The 18,727-nt window shown below is 55.2% G+C and overlaps 1 protein-coding gene across 4 annotated transcripts in view; it reads right to left on the reverse strand.

Annotated features, from left to right (window-relative positions):
• FLT4 (fms related receptor tyrosine kinase 4) overlaps positions 1 to 18,696 on the reverse strand; it is a 57,617-nt gene extending 38,921 nt beyond the window's left edge. For 2 of the 4 annotated variants that reach the window (XM_039701496.1, XM_039701498.1), the window contains exon 1: positions 18,507 to 18,696. In XM_039701496.1, coding sequence (XP_039557430.1) covers positions 18,507 to 18,564 — 58 coding nt within the window. In that variant the 5' untranslated portion in view covers positions 18,565 to 18,696. The remainder of the gene's footprint in view (positions 1 to 18,506) is intronic. The other 2 variants (XM_039701494.1, XM_039701497.1) reach the window with 2 other exon arrangements.
• Positions 18,697 to 18,727: the final 31 nt, after the last annotated feature.

Genomic DNA, 18,727 nt, shown 5'->3' on the forward strand with positions numbered 1-18,727 from the left:
GGGGCTGTGGGATTCCTGCAGATGCATCCTGTCCATGGCCCTCCGTGAGTACAACAGGAAAAGGAACCACTGCTCGCTCCGAAAGCACCGTGGCGCAGGGCTGGGGACACTCCTGCTGCTGGCAGCACTGCTGGCCCAGCTCTCGTGGCCATCCAGCCTCTTCACCGGCCCCGGATTGCTGGGAACTTTGGGGACTCCCTGCACTGGCTCACACTGATGCCTGGCATCTTGGGATGCTGATGCCCAGAGCCACCCATGGCATCCAGGACAGGCAAAGGGATGCACAGACTCATTCCCAGCCTGCAAAATCATCTTCAAAGCCATCAGCTTTCCCTGCAAAAATTCTCTATCACTCTGTGCTTGCCAGATGGATCCACCCCTTTGCTGGCCCTGCCCTTTCCCTCCCCAAGGGAGCATGTGCCCTGCCATGGCTCTCTCCTGCATTTTGCTCTCCCCAGCACTGAACTTGGTGCTGGGTTTGGCCATAAAATCTCTGCTAACCGACACACAGATGGTTTGTGTCTCTGGCAAATCCCAGGGTGCGAGGGAGATGTCTCCAGAGCATGGAGTGTCTCCTCTCCTCTGAGTCCCTCCTTCCCCACCTCCAACCCCTGTGATGCTTTATCTCCTTAGCCCTCCAAGCAGCTCCCGCTTTCTCCTGCACACCCAATTGTGCCCTTGCACAGGGAGAGCATTAATGTAATTAAAAAGGCATGCAGCAGCTCTGGCTTTGTTTTTTCAAGATGGTTGCAGCTTTTTTCAAGCAAGTTGGCAGCAGGATATTAAAATAAACAGAGGGGGATTGATGGGATGCGGTGAGAGGAAGCAGGATCCCACAGCCAGTCACACCTTGTCTATTTCCAGAGAAGCACATTTCCCAGCAGTTTTCTTTGCCTTGATCTAGCAGGACATGGCTCTGGAAGAGGCCAGTCTGCACTGAGGGCTTTCTCCTTCATTTTCAGGCCCCTCTTTCTGCACCCTGACACCACTGCTGCTCTCAGTTGCATCCTGCATCCAGGGCTCTTCCTGTCTCGTGGGGAAGTCAAATACACCCTGGAAAGTGCTATCCACCCCAGGGCATCTTGCAGCCTGACCTCTTCTCTCCACCCTTGGGCATGTGGGAAAGCCCTCCACAGGGCCTGGCTTTGCCTTGCAGTGGCTGCGGATGGTAAATCCCTGCAGAGCAGCATCAGTGCCAGAGGTAGCACTGCCACAGCGTGGCAAGGCTTTGGGACACAGGGCAAAGGCTGTGTGTGGGACAAGGTACAGCATGGTATGGTGCAGTAGGGCACAACACAGCTCCTGCTCCCCATCTGCTTCCACTCACAGGAAGCCCTGCACCGGATCCTCCCCCAAGCCCCACACACCACCCCAGCCCCTCTCTGCTTCCCCTTCCCTCCCTCTCTGCTGAGTCGGCCCCGCTGACTGATTAACGGGGCGCCTTTCCGGAGAGGGATTTTGTTCACACTCTGTCCTTCTCGCTGACTTCCTTCCCCGGCGCTGGGCTGGATCTCTGCTCACAGCCAGCACATGTCCCCAGCTAACCGGCCCAGCTCAGCTCCTGCCACCACACCTTGGGGTCTGTGACAAGGGCTGCAAGATAACATGCACAAAGCAAAGCTGCTCCAGGTGAGGCCTCCCTGCACCCTGCCCAGCCCAGCCTGCCCACCCAGTGCTGTACTGGGGCAAAAGATAGGCTGGAAGGGAAAAAGAGAGTCGTTCCCCCAAGTCCCTTTCCCCCAAGCAAAGCTTCCCTGGTCCTTCTATTGCCCCACCTTTCCTTTGCTCTTTTCAGACAAAAAATTCCAGTCAATGAGCATCTGTCCAACAAAGTAAAGCAGGAACTCAAGATTTGGACACTTTCTAAAAAGGAAAATTTTGTTTGTGCCAGTTACTGTGTGAGCAAAGCTTTGCTCCTGAGCAGCCAACAGTAGAATTCTGGTACCTCTCTGGCCAAGAGAGACTATTCAAAAGAGCAGCAGTAGCTAGCACTGGGGCAGAAGGAGGAGAAGCTTTGCTCTGCTCTTTCTGCAGACTTCTTCTCCTGCTTTCCAGGCTGGACTTGTCTGAATTAGCAGCATTTTCTGGCAAAACTGCATGTGCCCCACGGGAACTAACTCTGGCACCTCAGGTGCCATTTCCCCCCATTCCAGTTACCATTCCCCACTTGCCCTGTGCTGGTATAACTCGCTGCCCTTGTGCTGGAGGACCTGACATGTGGGAAGTCCACGTGCTGGAGGCAGAGCCCGGCCAAATTCCCACCTCCAGGGCTGAAGTTCCCCCATAGAGCGACTTGTTCTCATGCACGGGGCAAGCATCCAACTGTGGGTTGGAGCGGCAAAGCGTGAGTGTCACGTCACACAAGGAGCAGGCAGCTGGCAGAGCAGCAGGGGAAATTTGAAGTAGGGCTGTCAGCTCCTCCTCTTCCTCCTCCCAGTGCTCTCCAGCAGGGAGGAAGGCTTGTTTTGCAGAGAGGTGAGATATCACACGAGGCTGAGAAATAAATGTCAGGCTCCAGCCGATGTAGGGATGAAACACCAGGTGTCTTTTCTCCAAACTCACAGTGGGCAAAGTGAGCCCCAAACAATGGTAGGAACTGACACTAAAACAGAACAGATTCTGCCCAGCAGCCTGTGCCCAACGACTGCCAGGGCAGAGTGACAGCCACCCAGGCCCACAGTGCAGATGGGAGGAAAACAGAGATGGAAACAGGCTAATGAACAAATGAAAAAACATAATGATAGAAAACTGAAAATCCCCCTCAAACTATGCATGTGCACAAGGACAAAGAGAGCAGATCCCTTATTTCATAGGGTTCATAGAAGATATTCCCTGTCCCATAACTCAGGATGGGCCCTCAGTTCAGACCTGCCTCAAAAGGGTTAAACAGGAGAGCTGTGCTTCTCACTGCAGGACCAGCCCTCTCATCCCGGTGTTGTGCCAGTCACACAGCTGAACCCACACACCAGGGGCTCACTCAGGCCTTGGGCAGCACCTTTCCCTTCTCATGGTGGGCAGTGCCAATGGCAAGGCGTTGGTCCTTTGGTCTACAAATTTTTGTCCATGGACCTCAGAGCCCTGCAACAACATCTAATCAAAGCGGGGTGGATTTGTACCCTCATGAGTTTGTGGGGACGTTCCCAAAGCATCAGATCAGTTGCTTCAATTAGGACATGTGTCCTTTCTCAGGGGATAGAAGAAAAAATAACTGTAGAAACTCAGTTGATAGAAACACAGAGGTGACCATCATTATTGGGTACAAACACAGAGGTGACCATCATTATTGGGTGTCTGACCCTTCCTGTCCACCACCAGTGGTGTGAGACATCATCTCTGCCCCAAAACACCTGTGGGCAAGTTGGTGTGTGGAGGTGGGAGCCCCCTGAGCAGGAATCAACAGGAGGGCTGAGGAAGGGGCCACCAGAGGACTACCAGAACTGGTGGAAATTCTTTTCTTAGGGAGATACCCTAAGCATCCTGTGTCTGCAGTGATGCCGGGTGAGGAGGAAGGACATGTGTCCAAACAGACAAGGCATTTGGGGACTGAAGGAACAGGGCTCTCCTCCAGCTCAGCAGAAGCTCTCTCAGGTGAGACCCCAGCCAAAGCATCCCCCTGCCTGGCAGCCAAGTGGGGAGTGGGATGGGGTGGGCAGAGAAAGAAGCAGCACATGACACGACAGCAGCATGGTCACAACACCAGCAGAAGCCACAGCCAGAGCAGCAGCACCCTGAGGCTGGGCATTCCACCCTGCTTCCCCAGCCCCTGGCTCTCCACAGCTGCACACCCAGCGCCTCGGGCTCTGGCCAAACAGGCCTCAGTCCAAAACTCTGCTGGGCCTCAGTGCATGCACCCCAACAAGTCTCTTTAGCCTCTCATGGCCTCTCATTAACTTTAATTAATTGGTTATGGTTATTTTCTGGTATCTCATAACCAACTGCACTGATGGGTAATGAGGGAAAAAAAGGCACAAGGTCTCTGGGCTCCTTCAGCATTTCATCTTCCAAGCTGGGCGTCCATCAGGGAATGGAAACAGCAGCTCAAAAACAGAAAGCACTTTCAAGAGAGATGGGCTGTCCTGAGGAGCAGTTACCCGTGTATCCCTGGTCCCTTGGTGGCTCCAGGCAGGGATTTATATCAGGGTGTTTCCGAGCCGGCTGCCCAGGGCAGCAGAGCACGGCTACACCCAGTGCCTGACCATGCTCTCACCTGGCTCTGGACTCTGCTCTGCCCCAGGGTCCTGCCACCACGTCATCCCAAAGCATCCCCAAGCATCCCAAGGAGGGGTCAGCGAGCGCCTGTCTGGGGCTGTTTATCTGTCTGCCGCTCTCCCTGGGCAGGAAGCACTATCTCACCATCGCCCTGCTGCTCCAGCCCGGTTTCCTGCTCCATCCTGCCAGGTTTACCCTGCTTTTTCCTCCTCCCCTCCCCCTGCCCCACGGCTGTCAGGCCATGTTTGCATTTCTGTCTCCTGCCGTCTTTCCTCTCCCTGCCCGTGCCCCCCCGCGCTCGCTCCCGCTCCATCCTCCCCGAGCGGCTCCGTGCTGAGCCAAAGTTAGCCCGTGTCAGGTAGCCACATGTCCGGCCGGGGGCAGCGGGTCAGCCGGGGCCACCCTGCAGACCTCCTGCAGGATCTGTGCTGTCAGCAGCCCCCCCGGGCCCCAGGGGAGCGCCTGCTCGCTGCCCTCGCTGCAGCGAGGGATGCTCTGCACATCACAGGGCTGCCTTCCCCCGCGGCCGCCGGCCCACCCTTTCTGCTGCGGGCCAGGGCTGGCCAGACGCTGCTTTGTTTGGTCCTCCATTGCCTGGATCGCCCCGCGTTTGTTGGCTGCCTGCTCCTGCCCGGAGAATCCTTTTCCTGCCTTTGAGATAGAGGATGCTCGAGCCATCTGTGTGTTTTATTTCCTTGTAGAAACTAACAAGCCGAGGATTGCTTCCTCTCCCTGACATTTCAGAGGGCAGCTCCGGCTCAGCGGGATGCGCAGGGAGGGGAGGGGGAGCCCAGCGCCTTCAGACAGGAACAGGACCTATTCTGTCCGCAGGATTCACTCCCTAAGGGGCAGAAACCCTCAGAGCTACCCAAAGGCCTGTGGCAGCTCCCACTCTGCCACCGCCGGGGCTCTGCAGGAGTGCTGGGTGAGCTGTCCTGCTTAGCATACATAACCAGCCCTCTTCCAGTGGCCCCTATTAACTGCACGGCTAAACCCTTGCAAAACTCAATTAAAATTATCCTCCCACATCTTAAGGACTGTCAGGTTGCTTCTCTTCCTGTTTTAATTTACTTCTTTCAAAATCTCGCCCTGCTCACATTCTCTGCCCCAGCAGGGTGTGATTAACGTGGTGTAGAAGGAGCAGAGGGATCAGATGGCTTTAGGGGACTGATATCAGCAATTAACACCGTTCATTACATCTCTGACTTGAAGGGATGCAAAGGATGGTCCATAGCTTGTGTGAAACGAGTGTTGGTCCAAATCCACTACTTGTCATAAGGTATTGCCAGCACAAATGCATGTCCAGGATGGGCTAGGGACATCCCCCTGTGGGCCCTGGGGTCGCGGATCTCTGGGCCAGTGTCTTGGGAAAGGCTTGTACTGCTGCTCCCTCCAGTTCATCTCTTTGGGATTGCTCAGGCGCTGCCTGACCGTTGCAGGATTCAGAGGTTAATTCCACCCTGTGACTATCCAGGTGCAACCCCAGGGGCTTTGCTGGGCTGAGGTACCTCTGGCAGCAGTGGGTACAAACCCAGGGAGCCCTAAGGACACATCTTTGGCCACTGAGAAGAAGTGGCAGCCCATCAGTGATTAAAGGGAAATGATGGAATGAAATTACAATCCACTGCTTCTTACACTGTGGAGTACCTGTGGAGTTACGAGGCAGATGACCAAGTACCTCTTCACACAACTCACCTAAATTGTGAATTTTTCCACTGTGGGACATCCACAGAGAGATTCCCAAAGAGAGATAAGCTCCCAGAAGACAAGTCACTACCAGCTCTTACACACCATGATCCAGGTGATACATCCAGGTCCAGGAGTCTCTAAACCACCCACTGCCACAACAGAGTGGGTACATCCAGGATCTCCCTGTCCATGCCAGGGCAACATCCCCTTTCTCCAGCTGCCCATGTTGAGGCTGCTGCCAGTCCAGGCAAAGCCAAGACCAATTTCAGCCTCTGGGCAGAGGTTTCCACCCACAGCACCTGGACTTTGCTGCATGAACACAGAGAAAGGGAAAAGCCTGAGCAGCAGTGGAGGGAGACCCTTAGATGCAACATCATCAACTACAGCTCCATCATGAGCCACTTCCAGAGGCTCAGGTGAACTCCTGCCGAACCAAACTGCAGGTGTGCTGTTGGGGGAAGATGGAGTTCAAGCCATGTGAGGCTTCAGCATCCAGCTCTCGCTGGGAGATGAGGAGGCAGAGGCAGCTGACCGGGAAATCAGACAGAGCCCGAGGGTCAGCACCGAGCACGGAGAGAAAAGGGCAGTAGCATTTGGAAAGAAAAAACCAAGTCACAGGTTTGCTTTTTCCTTGATGTGTGTGGGCTTAATTGCTGGCCTTTGAAGTTTAACTCTTCCCAGGACTGTTGGCTTATGGACAGACTGAGCAGGACACTGAAAAAACCCTGTATTCCACTCAGCACAGGTTTCCCCCATGTGAGCAAAGTCTGGGGTGCCCTGCCTGCCTTGTGCCCAGCCGGCCTTGCAAGATTGACTGTGATGGGCTTTTTCAGGGGTCTGCAAGCCCTGCAGCTGCACTGGGAGACAATGTACCGAAAGAAAAAGACCTGCTCCTCCATCTTCATGTCCCTGGAGTCTGCATCCAGATGTTTGTTACTTAGCTGTGAACTGAAATCAACTCGGAGCCCTCAAACCAAACAGCTGCCCTGGAGCTGGCAGTGCCTGTTCTCTGCAGCACAACCCACCCTCAAGTTGATCTCTAGCTGTGAGGCGCAAGAGAAGCTGATTGATAAACAGGGTAAGTGGGGAAAAAATAGTTTTGCAATTAGATGATTATTGTGACCTTGGAAAACCTGCATTAAACTCCCCATCTGCTCTAGGCTCCCTGGAAGGCTGTCACACAGCTCCCATGTACCTCCATCCCTGCCTGAGCCACTGAGGGTAGGGCAGAAGAAACTGGGCTGCTCTGGCTTGGAAAAATGTATACGGATGCAAGAAAGGAGGAATCCTTATTCATTCTAATTAAGGGACACAGGGAACAAAGAAAATTAATTTAGCCCAGAGTCAATGCAACATGAAAAAGCTACGTTAGATGAGGATGGGTGTAGAAAGTAGGAAGCACAAGCAAAATGCAGGAGGAATTTAAACTTCCTGATTATCAAAGAGGGGGCTTCAAGCGCTAAGTATAATCTAAAAATAATAATAATAAAGCAAAGGGAAGAGTGATCAGGAGCACAGAGAGAGCTGCTGCCTGGGGAGCACGAGCCCTCCTCCCTGCACACCTGCACACGCACACATGAGCATCAGCACGACCCTGGGTGGGGTGGGCACGAGGAGGGCCAGGAAGATCACAGGCACACACTCTTCAAAGGAGAATTAGTCATCAGAGGGAGCGGCAGAGGAAGGAAGGCTCAGGTACGAGGTCAGACACAAGCAGTGAGGGCTCACGGAGGAGTTCTGAGCGCTCGCTGCAGATCTAAGAGCCCTCAGTGCGAGCAGGACGGGAGCTGGGATCCCTGGGGTAAATGCACCTACAGCATGTAGGAGATAAGAAATTTCAACCCTCCACTGCACAGCTCAGCTTGGCTTTCTGCCATTCCTGAAAGCAGCCGGAGCTGCCCAAACCCAGGGCCTTCCCTGATGTGGTTAATTAAATCTTACTCTGTTCTCTGCAGAATCCCCAGAAGGGGTGGGCTCTAAAGAGCACAGCAAAGCTCTGCCCCAACACAGGATTTTTCTGGGCTGCACCTCAGCCCTGGGTCAGCCATCCCATCTGCCCCTTGCTGGGCAAAGAGACTTGAAGATGCAGAGAGTCAGGGCAGTGGAAGAAAGCCTGGCCCTATGGGGCTGTCCAGGGCGTTAATGGCAAGTCACAGATGCACACACTCTCAGTTTCTCTTGGCACAGAGCTGTGACCACAAGCCAGGACCCGCTGCAGCGGGAGATGATAATCATCATCTCTGAGAGCCAAAGTGTATTGGGGCATTCGCGTCACTTGAGATTAGCTGGCTGTTTAACATCTGCACAGATTTCTCTCTCCACCTCCACATAACACCCCTTGTGCAGCTATGAAACTAACTTAAATCCCTTCCAAGAAAGGCTGAGTTGGAAATGTCACACTTTGTATATCACAGCACAATTCCTACAATGAAAGGCCCAGCCTAAATGGCACTAGAGGACTCTGGCGCTCTTGGAAGGCCAATGAGCTAAACCTCCTTCTTCTGCTTTTTAAAAATAGCTTACACACAGGGTGACCAAGCTCCACAAACACGCAGTTACTCTCTGTTGGTGCGCAGAGGCTGACTGTTGTTTTCCTGCTCCAAGGTGCTTCCCTTGCCACGCAGCGCAGTGGGAAGAGCACGCAAGCGGACGCGCAGGGAAGGAAGCGTTTACACATGCTAATGACTTCCAGCCAAGGAGCACAAGTACCAACAGGGAAACGGTGCTAAAGAAACAACATGCCACTTCCTCGCCTCTCCATTTGGTCACCATGAGGTACTTGATGCTCAGAGCTGTGGGGTGAGGCTGGTGATGGCCTCTCCAGCTCCCCTGAGAATTCAGGTGTGGATAAAGGAAAGACACATTGGCTCAGTCCACAAATGCAGGAGAAGCTGTTTGGGAGTAGGGGTGTTTTGGCACCATACTGAACCAGAGGGGCCAGGACAGACACTGACCCCTCCCCACTCCCAGAAATGTGGGTCTGGAGGCCAGAGTCCTTCCAAGTGTCACTCAGGTCTATTTCATCATACACATCTCTCTTTACTCCAGAACAGGTTTCCTAAGTTCATGTGGGGTCCTGTTTATTTTTCCTTTTTTTTAAATCACTATTGTATTAAGAAGTGTTTTTCTTTTGGCAAAGGTTACAGTGAGGCCAACACTGTGCAAAGTCTCCTGCCTTCTATCACCACTAAAACCTCTGAGCCAGAGCTCAGCCCAGCCATGTCGCTTATCTTCAATGAAGGCAGGCTTGGATTTCCCCCTCCACATAAAAAATAGATCCCAGCATTCCCCCTCTCCCCCAGTGCATTCTTTCAAATGCCACCCACTCCTTGTTATTGCTGGGAGGCTGGAGAGCTAAGGATTAACTGCCTCAGGCTGCATCAAGCTTTATTTGTCTAAGCAGCCAAGGGTGAGGAACAGCCATAAATATTGTGAAATGCTGGACATTGTGGAGGGACGTCATTGGGCAACACAGGCACCTTGGCAGCAGGGATTGCATCTTGGGCTGGACACAATCCTGGTGTGACCGACGTCATTGGAAAGGCTCCTGCTTCCCTACAATACAGGGGCTTTGAGGAACATCAAACTCCATCCCCATGTTTAAACTGTGGACACCACACTACACCCAGAGCAGCACTCACAGTGGTGCTCTTGTCAGTCCTTGTGGCACAGGAGTAAGCAAACACAGTCAGGAAAATCCAACTTCAACCCTGTCACCCAAGGGGACACATCCTGGGTCTGAGCCTGCCTGCCCAGAGCAGGGCACTGCGGGATGAGCTGCAGCTGCCCTTCCCTTGCACTCTGGGCTGTCACAGCACAGAGAGGGGATGAAAGACCAGGATCTGCCCTGATCCCATCCCAGCATCAGCAGTACTGCCAGAGCCAGCACTTAGAGCCCAGGATCTGCCAAGTCTGACAGTTTGGCAACAGCCAACAAACCCCGTGAGGAGGCACCAGGCCCAGATGCACTCTCTTAACTACATTGCTTCACAAGGCATGCCAGGTAACTCCTTTTGGAGCCAGTTTCTTCCCCTGTGCTTCATCCCAGCACCAGGACCATGCACTGCTTGCCCAGGGTGAGTGATCTCCTTGCTGTGGATGCGTGCCCCTCCTGTGGGAGCATCCCACTCTGCAGCTGGCTGCCACACTCAGACATGCTGTTAAACCTCTGCCCTTTGCTTCCCCAGGGCCAGGGCTGCAGCGTGGGGAGGGGATTGATGGCCACTCAGACCCAGTTACGCCCCTCTGGGGACTCTGCTCGGGCTGGACGAGGCAGGGTGTGAGTGATGGATTTCTGTGGGCGCTGGATGCCGTCACCTCTGCTGGGTGCCATTTCACTCACTGCCATCACTCTGAGCTGGCAGCTTCCAAATCTGAGTATAATCCACTGTTCGTGCCCAACATTCCTGCCTCAGTAAATATCAAGATTTACTGTCATTCATGGAAACTACTGGCTTGAACCGCACTTATGTCAGTATTTATTTTTTTAGGTCACTACAGCTAACATCCATCTCAGTGGACACCAGTACTTCAGAAATGGGGAAAACAAGTTACAGATGGAGAGCTAAACCTGGAGCCAAACCTCACTGTCAGCACACATATGTCCGTGCAGACATATACATGGTGCCCCCAATCAATTTGAGAAATTAGTGGAGGAATTTCCAGGCTCTGCTACATGTCCCTGTGCTTCTTTGTGGAATAAATAAAACCAGTAAACCTTTCACAGATTTCCCTGCTACATGGAGAGCTCAAGTGCCTCTGTAACTCAGAAGGATGATGACGACCCCAAAACCCTCCATGGGTCTCGTGAGCCTTATGAAGGTGCAGACAGACCTTCATAAAGCTTGGAGCCACTGCCCAGCTTGGGGCACCTCTCTGTGCCCTGCAAGGTTTGCCAAGCCCCAACTTGCCCTGCCAGCAGCTGGCATGGAGAACCTGCTGCAGGATGGGGAAGGACCCAGAGAGGAAGGGGACAGTGACCAGGGGAAGCTGCCAGGGGTGCTGCTCACTGGCTACCACCAGCTGCACAGCAAAGCCACCGTGAGCTTGCAAATTCTTTATAAACTTCCCACGTGACACAATAACTCAGGGGCCAGATTCTGAAGCTCTTCCTTCTCTCTTTACTCAGACCAGGGTCCACTCAAGTCACTGAGACATTGGCCTAAATACAACTGAAGGAGTTCAGGATTTGGCCCAGTAATAAAAACTTCCTTCCTTTGTCTACTGCTCACTCCACATGATCCCACTGCCTCCCAGCCTCCTCCTGGCCTCGTCTCCTGAGGCTGGGGCTCAGTTGTTTTGATGTTGCTCTTTCATTTTACCCTCAGCCAGACCATGCCAGTCCCCTCATGCAGCTGTGGTGGAGGGAGCTGAATTAGCCAGTGAGGAAGAGGGGGAATTGTGGGGTTAAATACAGCCTGGCTGAGGCACAGAACCAGTCTTGGGAACATGGATGCATGCAGACACCATGCAGGCTAGGAGCTGGCTCCGCCATCACCTCCCCAATTCCTTCAACGCCTCCTCGAGGACAGGTTGGAGCATCTCCAAAAAAGCCTTTCTCCCCCCTGCTGAGCATAGAGTAAATGTCTTGGGCTCTACACCAAACTTTTGTGCGAGGGAATGGGTGAGATGACTCCTGCCCAGGAAAGTGCAGCAGGAAGTTATCTCACTGCAGTGACACATGCTAGAAAGTGACACCATCAGAAATGCATATAACTTTAAACAAATAACTTGCAAAATGAATTTTTACTGCCTTTTCTGCCTCAAAACAGCCAGGAGGATGCAAATCCCTGTCATTGCCCAAGGGTATCTCATCCTCAACATGACCATCTGAAACGTGCACTGGGGTTTGGAGCAGGAGCTGCTGCTTCCTTGCCACGTCCACCAGCCTTGCACACACCTGTGGCACTGACAGAGCAGCACAGGAACACACAAGGGCAGATATAACAATTCCCTTGCACCAGTCACCCTGCCTGTGCTTCTTGGTGACAGAAAACAACCACAAAGGGGATTTGAGCTGAAGCGAGAAGCATTTGGTGCTGAGGTACCACCATGGTTTGATGATCCAAACCTCAGTCTTGCAACTCATGGATGCTCATGTGGGTGACCTGGTCAGACAGCAGATGGCTCAGAGAGAACTGACACAACCCCTGTGAGTTCCTGCTGAGGTTTTGCATCTTGCAGTGAGATTTTTAGCATTCCTCAGCTAAGACTGAAACAGAGGCTCACATTGGCTGTGCAGCTCTAACCACCCCAGGGAACACAGAGCTCCAAGCAGCAGAGGAATGGTGGTCTCAAGGTGCAAGGCTGTGGCACAGCCTTTGCACAGGTCTGGGGAGCTCTGTGCCATCCAGCCTTGGCTGAACCAGCTCACCATGTCCTGCATCTCAATGCAAAGCACAGCAATGCCAACCTGGGCATTCCACAGACAGAGTGCAATGCCCTGGCCAGTGGCAAGGGCTGCTGTGCTTAGGGCTTGCTTTTGAGTAAATACAGTCTTGCTGTACATTCTGCCCTTTTAAAGTACATTAATTGCCATGGAAACAATGCTGTTACTGGTATGGCAGCAGCCTGGTGGCCCCCACAGATGCAAGGCAAAAATCAATGGATACATTGACACACAAAACGTGTTTCAGGACTTTTTGTGGTTTTGAGGCTGGTCACCATGGGTACATATGAGACAATGGCTCAGACACTAAGAAGATGCCATCTTTCACGGAGAAAAAGCTGGGAACAAAACATGGAGGAACATCTCCTTTGCTGTGTTCATCTGCTTGTGCAGCATTCCTGTATGGGACCTGCTCCCAGTACTGATGTGTGTGCTCAACTTCTGGCTCTGGTCATCACTCCCAGCTCCTGCTGGAGCATCCCTGCCCTGCTGCCCTTCACATCCTCATTGCCAGTGAGTACAAAGTACCTGGTCTCAGACTTTGGCAGGGTGGCTTTGTCTATGCCTCCCCTCTGCCCATCCATGGCCCTTTCTACCAGCTCAGATGCCTCACCAAAAAGAAAGAAAAATAGCCAATATTACAGATATAGAGACACACACCATCACTTCTTGGTCTTGGGAGTGTTTTTAGTAGCACTGAGAGGGTTTGTACACAGAGCAGCATAAAGGGAAAGGCTGTGAGTGCCCTTCCCGCCCTGCCTGGCCGTCCCCGGGAACCCGGAGCAAAGGGCAGCCCTGGCTGTCCCCTCCCAGCCAGGGCAGCGCTGCCCTGCTCCCTGCCGTGCCGCCCATCATAAAGGGGTCCCTGAACTGTTATCAGGCAGTGACAGTTTCCGCCATCAGATTCCTCCTGTCCGTCAGGAAAGCTAAATAAGGAACATCGTTCAGGCGGCTGCAGGAAGAGGGGAAATGCAGGGACATCCGGCCCAGCTGCCAATTTTTCCTTTCCCATGAACCACCACTGACCTCCGCCAAGGGAGAACCTGGACACCCAGCCTGGCATTGGCACTGCTCCTCTTTGCTTAACCCTTCCCTGGGGGATACCCTGCCCCCAGAGCCTGCAGAGCAGATGGTCTCACCAGGCAGGCGGTGTGGCTGTGGTGGGATGGAGCCTGGGAGTTTTGTCACTGTTGCTGGCACCCCAGAGCACGGCGGGCAGACTCGGTGCACTGGCTGGCATTTTGCCATCCAACTGGAGCCAGGAGAAGGCTGAACCCCTCCACACCTGCCCAGGGGTGGGTGGCTACACCTCACATAGAGACAACGGATCCCAAAAACATCAGTGAGCTGCTCCATCCCTTCCCTTGTTGCGTGCACCTACTCCAGGAGCAGAGTTAAGCTTATTCTTCCACCAATTCCTCTGAAACAGAACTGGGGTTTTCCAGGCTCTGCCAGGTGTTGTAACCAGCCCTGGGCTGGCTGCTGCAGACAGGTAACATTTCATCTCATTTTTTTCTCTGCTCGCTCCAGGGCTGTGCCCAACAGGGACCAGGACAGTCTGCAATCCACTTGCCCCTTTCTCGTGGTCCTTCCTGTGAACTGCCCTGGGGTCCTTGCTGTCTTTCACTGCACAGAACCTGAGCAGGGGAGCAGCAGCTGCCCGGTTATTATGTGCTCGGATACAGGAGACCACAGCACTTAAGTCTGCCTTCCCCCATCACCATGTCTTCCTTGTTTGCCCAGAGAGAGCCTTTTGCTGACCCCCTAAAGCGATCCTCCCTCATTAGCACATGACGTCCGTCCCACGGCACCTCCAGGTTTGGCCGCAGAGGCTGCGCCAGGGATCCTCGCCCTGGAAGGAGGGGGCAGAAACACAGCAAGAAAAACAATTCACTCGTGGGAGAACTTGTAAGGTGAAATACAAGTCACTGGCTGAGACCTGTTTCTGCTACCTCAGCAGGGAAACGACTCCAGGAGAGACTCCAAGACTCCCCACTTAATATCCTCAGCTTATAAAACTTAGTGGGAGTTTCGGCACCGGCTGCTGCAGGGCCAGGTTTTTCACCCTCCTTCTGCTGAACTTGCACCTACAGATGGAGCGATTTGCTCGACAAAAGGAGCGGCCACGCTGGGCTCAGGGCTTGTGCCTCCTCGCCGACTTGACCACAGGCCACCTCCGCTTCCACTGTTCTGCCTTAACAATGAGGCACCGCAGATGGGCAATAACGCTGTGCCGAAAACATCACAACTACTCTGACCAAAGAGAAAAAGCCCCCTTGGGACCTGGCTAACCCCCTCTTTTAACAACGTGAAATGAGAAACAAAGGTCTGGGATAGCCAGAGGCAATAAAACCCCTGGAATTCATTTAACCAGTCACTAGATGCCAGTGCAGCTGCAGCAGTATTTCTTTTCCTAATGAAGGACAAAAGCTCTGGCCCAGGGCAAGGCTCAGTTCTGGTCTCCCCGGAAAACTGTGGCATGCACCAGGAGGTCGTGATCCCCCCACAGCACACGGCAGGAGTGGGATGTGTACCTGGCTGCTGCCCCTCACCCAGCTGGAGATTTGCAGGAGCTGCAGGGGAAGCTGGGGCAGGTCAAGGCGAAACACAGCACTGGGCACCTCTGGCTCACAGTCCAAGGTGGGAAAGGGGGGATTTCAACTTGAACCGTGGATTTTCTCTTTGCAAACCCATCACAAACCCATATTTTTCCATGCACAGCTGCCCGTGGACCCAGGCAAACATCTCACACCCACAAGGCCCTGTGAAGGTGAGCTCCATTGCTGCTTAGCAGTGTGCAACAAGCCACCAGCCTCCCACCGTGCTCCCAACACGGGAATCCACCAGGGGCTGCCTTCTCCAGGGGAGCCATGATTTTGCAGCCCTCAGACACTGTGCCCTAGCCTGTCTATCCCAGCAGAAGAGCCCTGCAGCTTTAGCCATTCTTCACACGGAAACCACCAGCACTGCTGGCTCCCCACCTTCCCTGGGCAGTGGAGCCTGTGGGCTCTGGCCACCACAGGGCTTTCTGCTTCTCCCTGCACCTGCAGGACCTCCCCATCACCCCCAGCTTGTTGCAGCTTCCCCCCCCCATCAGGTTTAAATGCACAGCCCCCCCCCAAAATGGGAGTGAGGAGTCCCCTGCCTTGCACCCATCCTTTTGGGGCTGTTTCAGTCCAGCAGGCTGGATGGCAAAGTCACCACTGCTGTGCCAGCTGGAGTGGCTGAGAAAAATTTGGGTGAGATAGATGCTATCCCCAGGGCTCACCTTGCTCCCCAAAGCTGCTTGGAGCTGGACAGACCTGGGGACCCACCAAGAGCCCCCTCCTGCTCTGCAAGGCAACCTCCTGAGCGTGGTGGGTGTCCCCTACGGTTTTGGAGAAACTGCTCCCTGGCCACGGTTCCCTCCCTCCTGCTGCCGTTCCCGTGGGATCCCGCTCTCCCCTTCTTTCTCCAGGAACTGCCTCGGGATGCCGGGAACAGCCTGTTCCCTCCTGGCTGGCTGGGAGCACCTGCCCTTCCCACGCCTGCCCCGGAAAGCACCGCAGCAACACGGGGCCAAGAGAAACCCTGGGGACAGCGATCCTGCGTGGAGCAAGCCCCTGGGAGAGAGGCAGCAGAGTGGAACGGGGTACACTGGAGGAAACCCCGTCCACCCTGCCTGCTCTGGCTGGGGACATTGTGCTGCTGGAGGAGTGTCCCTCTGACCAGACGTCAGTCTGAGCTCAGTGACGCCCCGGTGGGTGTTTGTGCAGGCAGCGAGCCGCGGCCTCACATGCCCAAGCCAAATCCCAGGGCGGTAGTTGCAACTCACTCATCTGAAATCATCCTTAAGCACACAGCAGGGCACAGGAGCTGGGGCTGTCCCCTCCCTGGCAGCCCCCAGGGACCACAGGCTGCATCCCTGCAAACACCCATTCCCCTTGGAGGCCCTGGCTCATCGCCGTGGTTGAGCCTGGTGGGGCTGCTGTGCAGTCAGGGCTGTTCAATGAAAGGGTGTCCCTGAAATGGCCCATGTTTATTACTTGCAATAAAGCAACTGCTTCAAATCCCAGCTGCACAGGCACGGCCAGCGTGGGGCTGTCCCAGCACCCGGCTGGATTCTGTGTGATCTGAGGGGAGCAGGCAGCAGCAGCCAAGGCAGTCGGCTCAATCCTACATAAGCACGGCCCCTTCCCTCACACAACGCCCTTGGAAGCTGCCAGCCAGTGTCCCCAGCAGGATTGTTTGGCTCTGGGGGGCTCAGCACTGCTCTGAGTCCAGAAGATGGTGGCTCAGGGAGCACATGGTCTCATCACCACTCTCAAAGGGCTGCCCTGAGAGGCCAAGATGATCTAGAATGCTGGGGCTGAACCTCTGCCTGTTCCCCTCATCTCACTGCCTGCACAGGGCACTCCCCAGCTCCCCTCCATCCTGGGAGCACTATGGAGCTGGAATGTGTGAGAGCTTTGTGCTCTTACACACAGCAGTCTGTAATGCTGGCCCATTTAAACAGCCACCAGAACAGTGGTGCCAGAACAGACCTTTCATGATCCTGAGATGATTATTTCATCCTTCACAGGTGGAACAGTCTCACACACATCCCTGCTTCCAACGGGAGCGAATATTTGCAGCCCATTGGGATTATGGTTAATGAGAAATTTGTGGATCCTTTACGCACTGACAAATTGTCCTCACTGATAGAATGGAAGGAGGAGAGGCAAATCCCCGTGGTACCATCCCCCAGTTGAGCTCCACATCGCCCTTCCTCGCTGCACTAATCAGGCAGCACCGAGGGCTTCAAAGCTCTGCTCAGCCCTGTGCTGAGCAGGCCACACAGCTGCGCTGGCCAGAGCCTCCCAGGCACTGCTCCTGCACCTCCAGGAGATGAAAGAGCCCGGGAGCAGCTACACTGTGCTTTACAAATTGCTAACAAGGGAGCTTTGAACAGTTGCTCCTGCTGCAATGCCACCAGCAGCAGGTTCCTCTCTGCCCAGCCTCCTTGAGCATCCCCTGAGCTCCGGCCACCCATTGTGTCCTTTGGCCTCCTGACACCAGAGCCACCAGCAGCTTTTTGGGCAGAGCAGGTTGACAGTGGCACTGCTGGTGATGCTATTCGTGCCACACCTGCAGCTTTCCTGTGAGCTCAATTCAACAATAGCAGCAAATGCCACTGGTGAGAGCGAGTCACTGAGCTGATGCTACAGAAAATTCTATTTATGCTCCCAAAATTCATCCCTTCATTGCAAGCTTCCACCATTACTAACTTTCTTTCAGTCTTGATCTGATCTGGGCTATAAATGCTTTACTTGTGCAAGAAAGAGTTCCTCTGGGGGTATCTGGTGGGGTGTCCTGTCCCCTCTGCTCTAGCAGTGCCCACCCAGCTCTGCCTTCCAGAAGGGCATTGCAGCCCCATCTCTGCCGTGGTTCTGCACTCTCTCTTTCTGCCCAGCAGCCTTTTGCCACAGAAGTGCCATGGGAAGGGAGAGCATTTCACTGGGATCTGCCTCGGGTGACTTCCGAGGCGGACCAGAGCTGGGACAGGCAGGCTGGACAGCCTTGCACGGACCCCCGCCTCCTCGCGCCTTCCTCCGCGGCACACACAAATTAATGACTCTGTGCGTGAAAAAATAAATAAACAGAGCAGGGACTGGCCTCCAGGCTGCCCCCCAGCCGGGCGCGTCCCCGCGCAGCGGCATCCCTCCCGCCACGGTCCCGCGGGGTTCCCCCCGCTCGCAGCGGGACACCCGCGGCACGAGCACGGCGCGGGCTCCCCGCACCCCGGGGCACCGCGCAGGGTCCTGCTGGCACCGCGGGCACGCTGGCACCGCGGGCACGCTGGCACCGCGGGCACGCTGGCACCGCCGTCGGGTCACCCGGGCGGGCACCGCGGCGCGTCCCGGCTGGGGATGGGGCGGGCAGCGCCGGTGGGAGACGGGGCACCCCAGGGCGGACTGAGCCGGACCCCGTCGGGGATTGGGGTCACCGGGAGCGCCGGTCCCCGCCGGGGATGGGGGAGCCCGGGACGGGCAGCGCCGGGGCACGGCACATCCCCGTCCTGGGTGAGGGACGCCGCGGCGAGCAGTGCGGATCCCTGCGGGGTCTGGGGGAGACGCGGGCGGAGGAGCCGAGTCCCGTCCCGTCCCGTCCCGTCCCGCCGGAGCGGCCCCGTCCCCAGCGCGCCCGCAGGTGCGGAGCGGCACCAGAGCGGGCAGGGCAGCCCGCAGCCCCGGCAGCTCACCTGCCTCCGAGACAATGCCGAGCCAGAACCAGAGGGGCAGCGTGCAAACTCTCCTCATCTCCGGGGCTGCCGGCAGGTCCGTGCGATGCGGAGCGGTGCGAGCGCCCCGCGCCCGAGCTCTGCTCCCGCCGCGCCCCAGCTGCGGCGACGCGCGGCGGCGGCGGGCGGGGAGCACCGGGGCCGCTTCCTTTTCCTCCGCCCGCCCGGGCCACAGGAGCTGG

Source organism: Passer montanus, unplaced genomic scaffold, assembly GCF_014805655.1.
Source record: "Passer montanus isolate IOZ18808 unplaced genomic scaffold, ASM1480565v1 scaffold15, whole genome shotgun sequence".
In the NCBI taxonomy this organism is placed as follows: domain Eukaryota; kingdom Metazoa; phylum Chordata; class Aves; order Passeriformes; family Passeridae; genus Passer; species Passer montanus.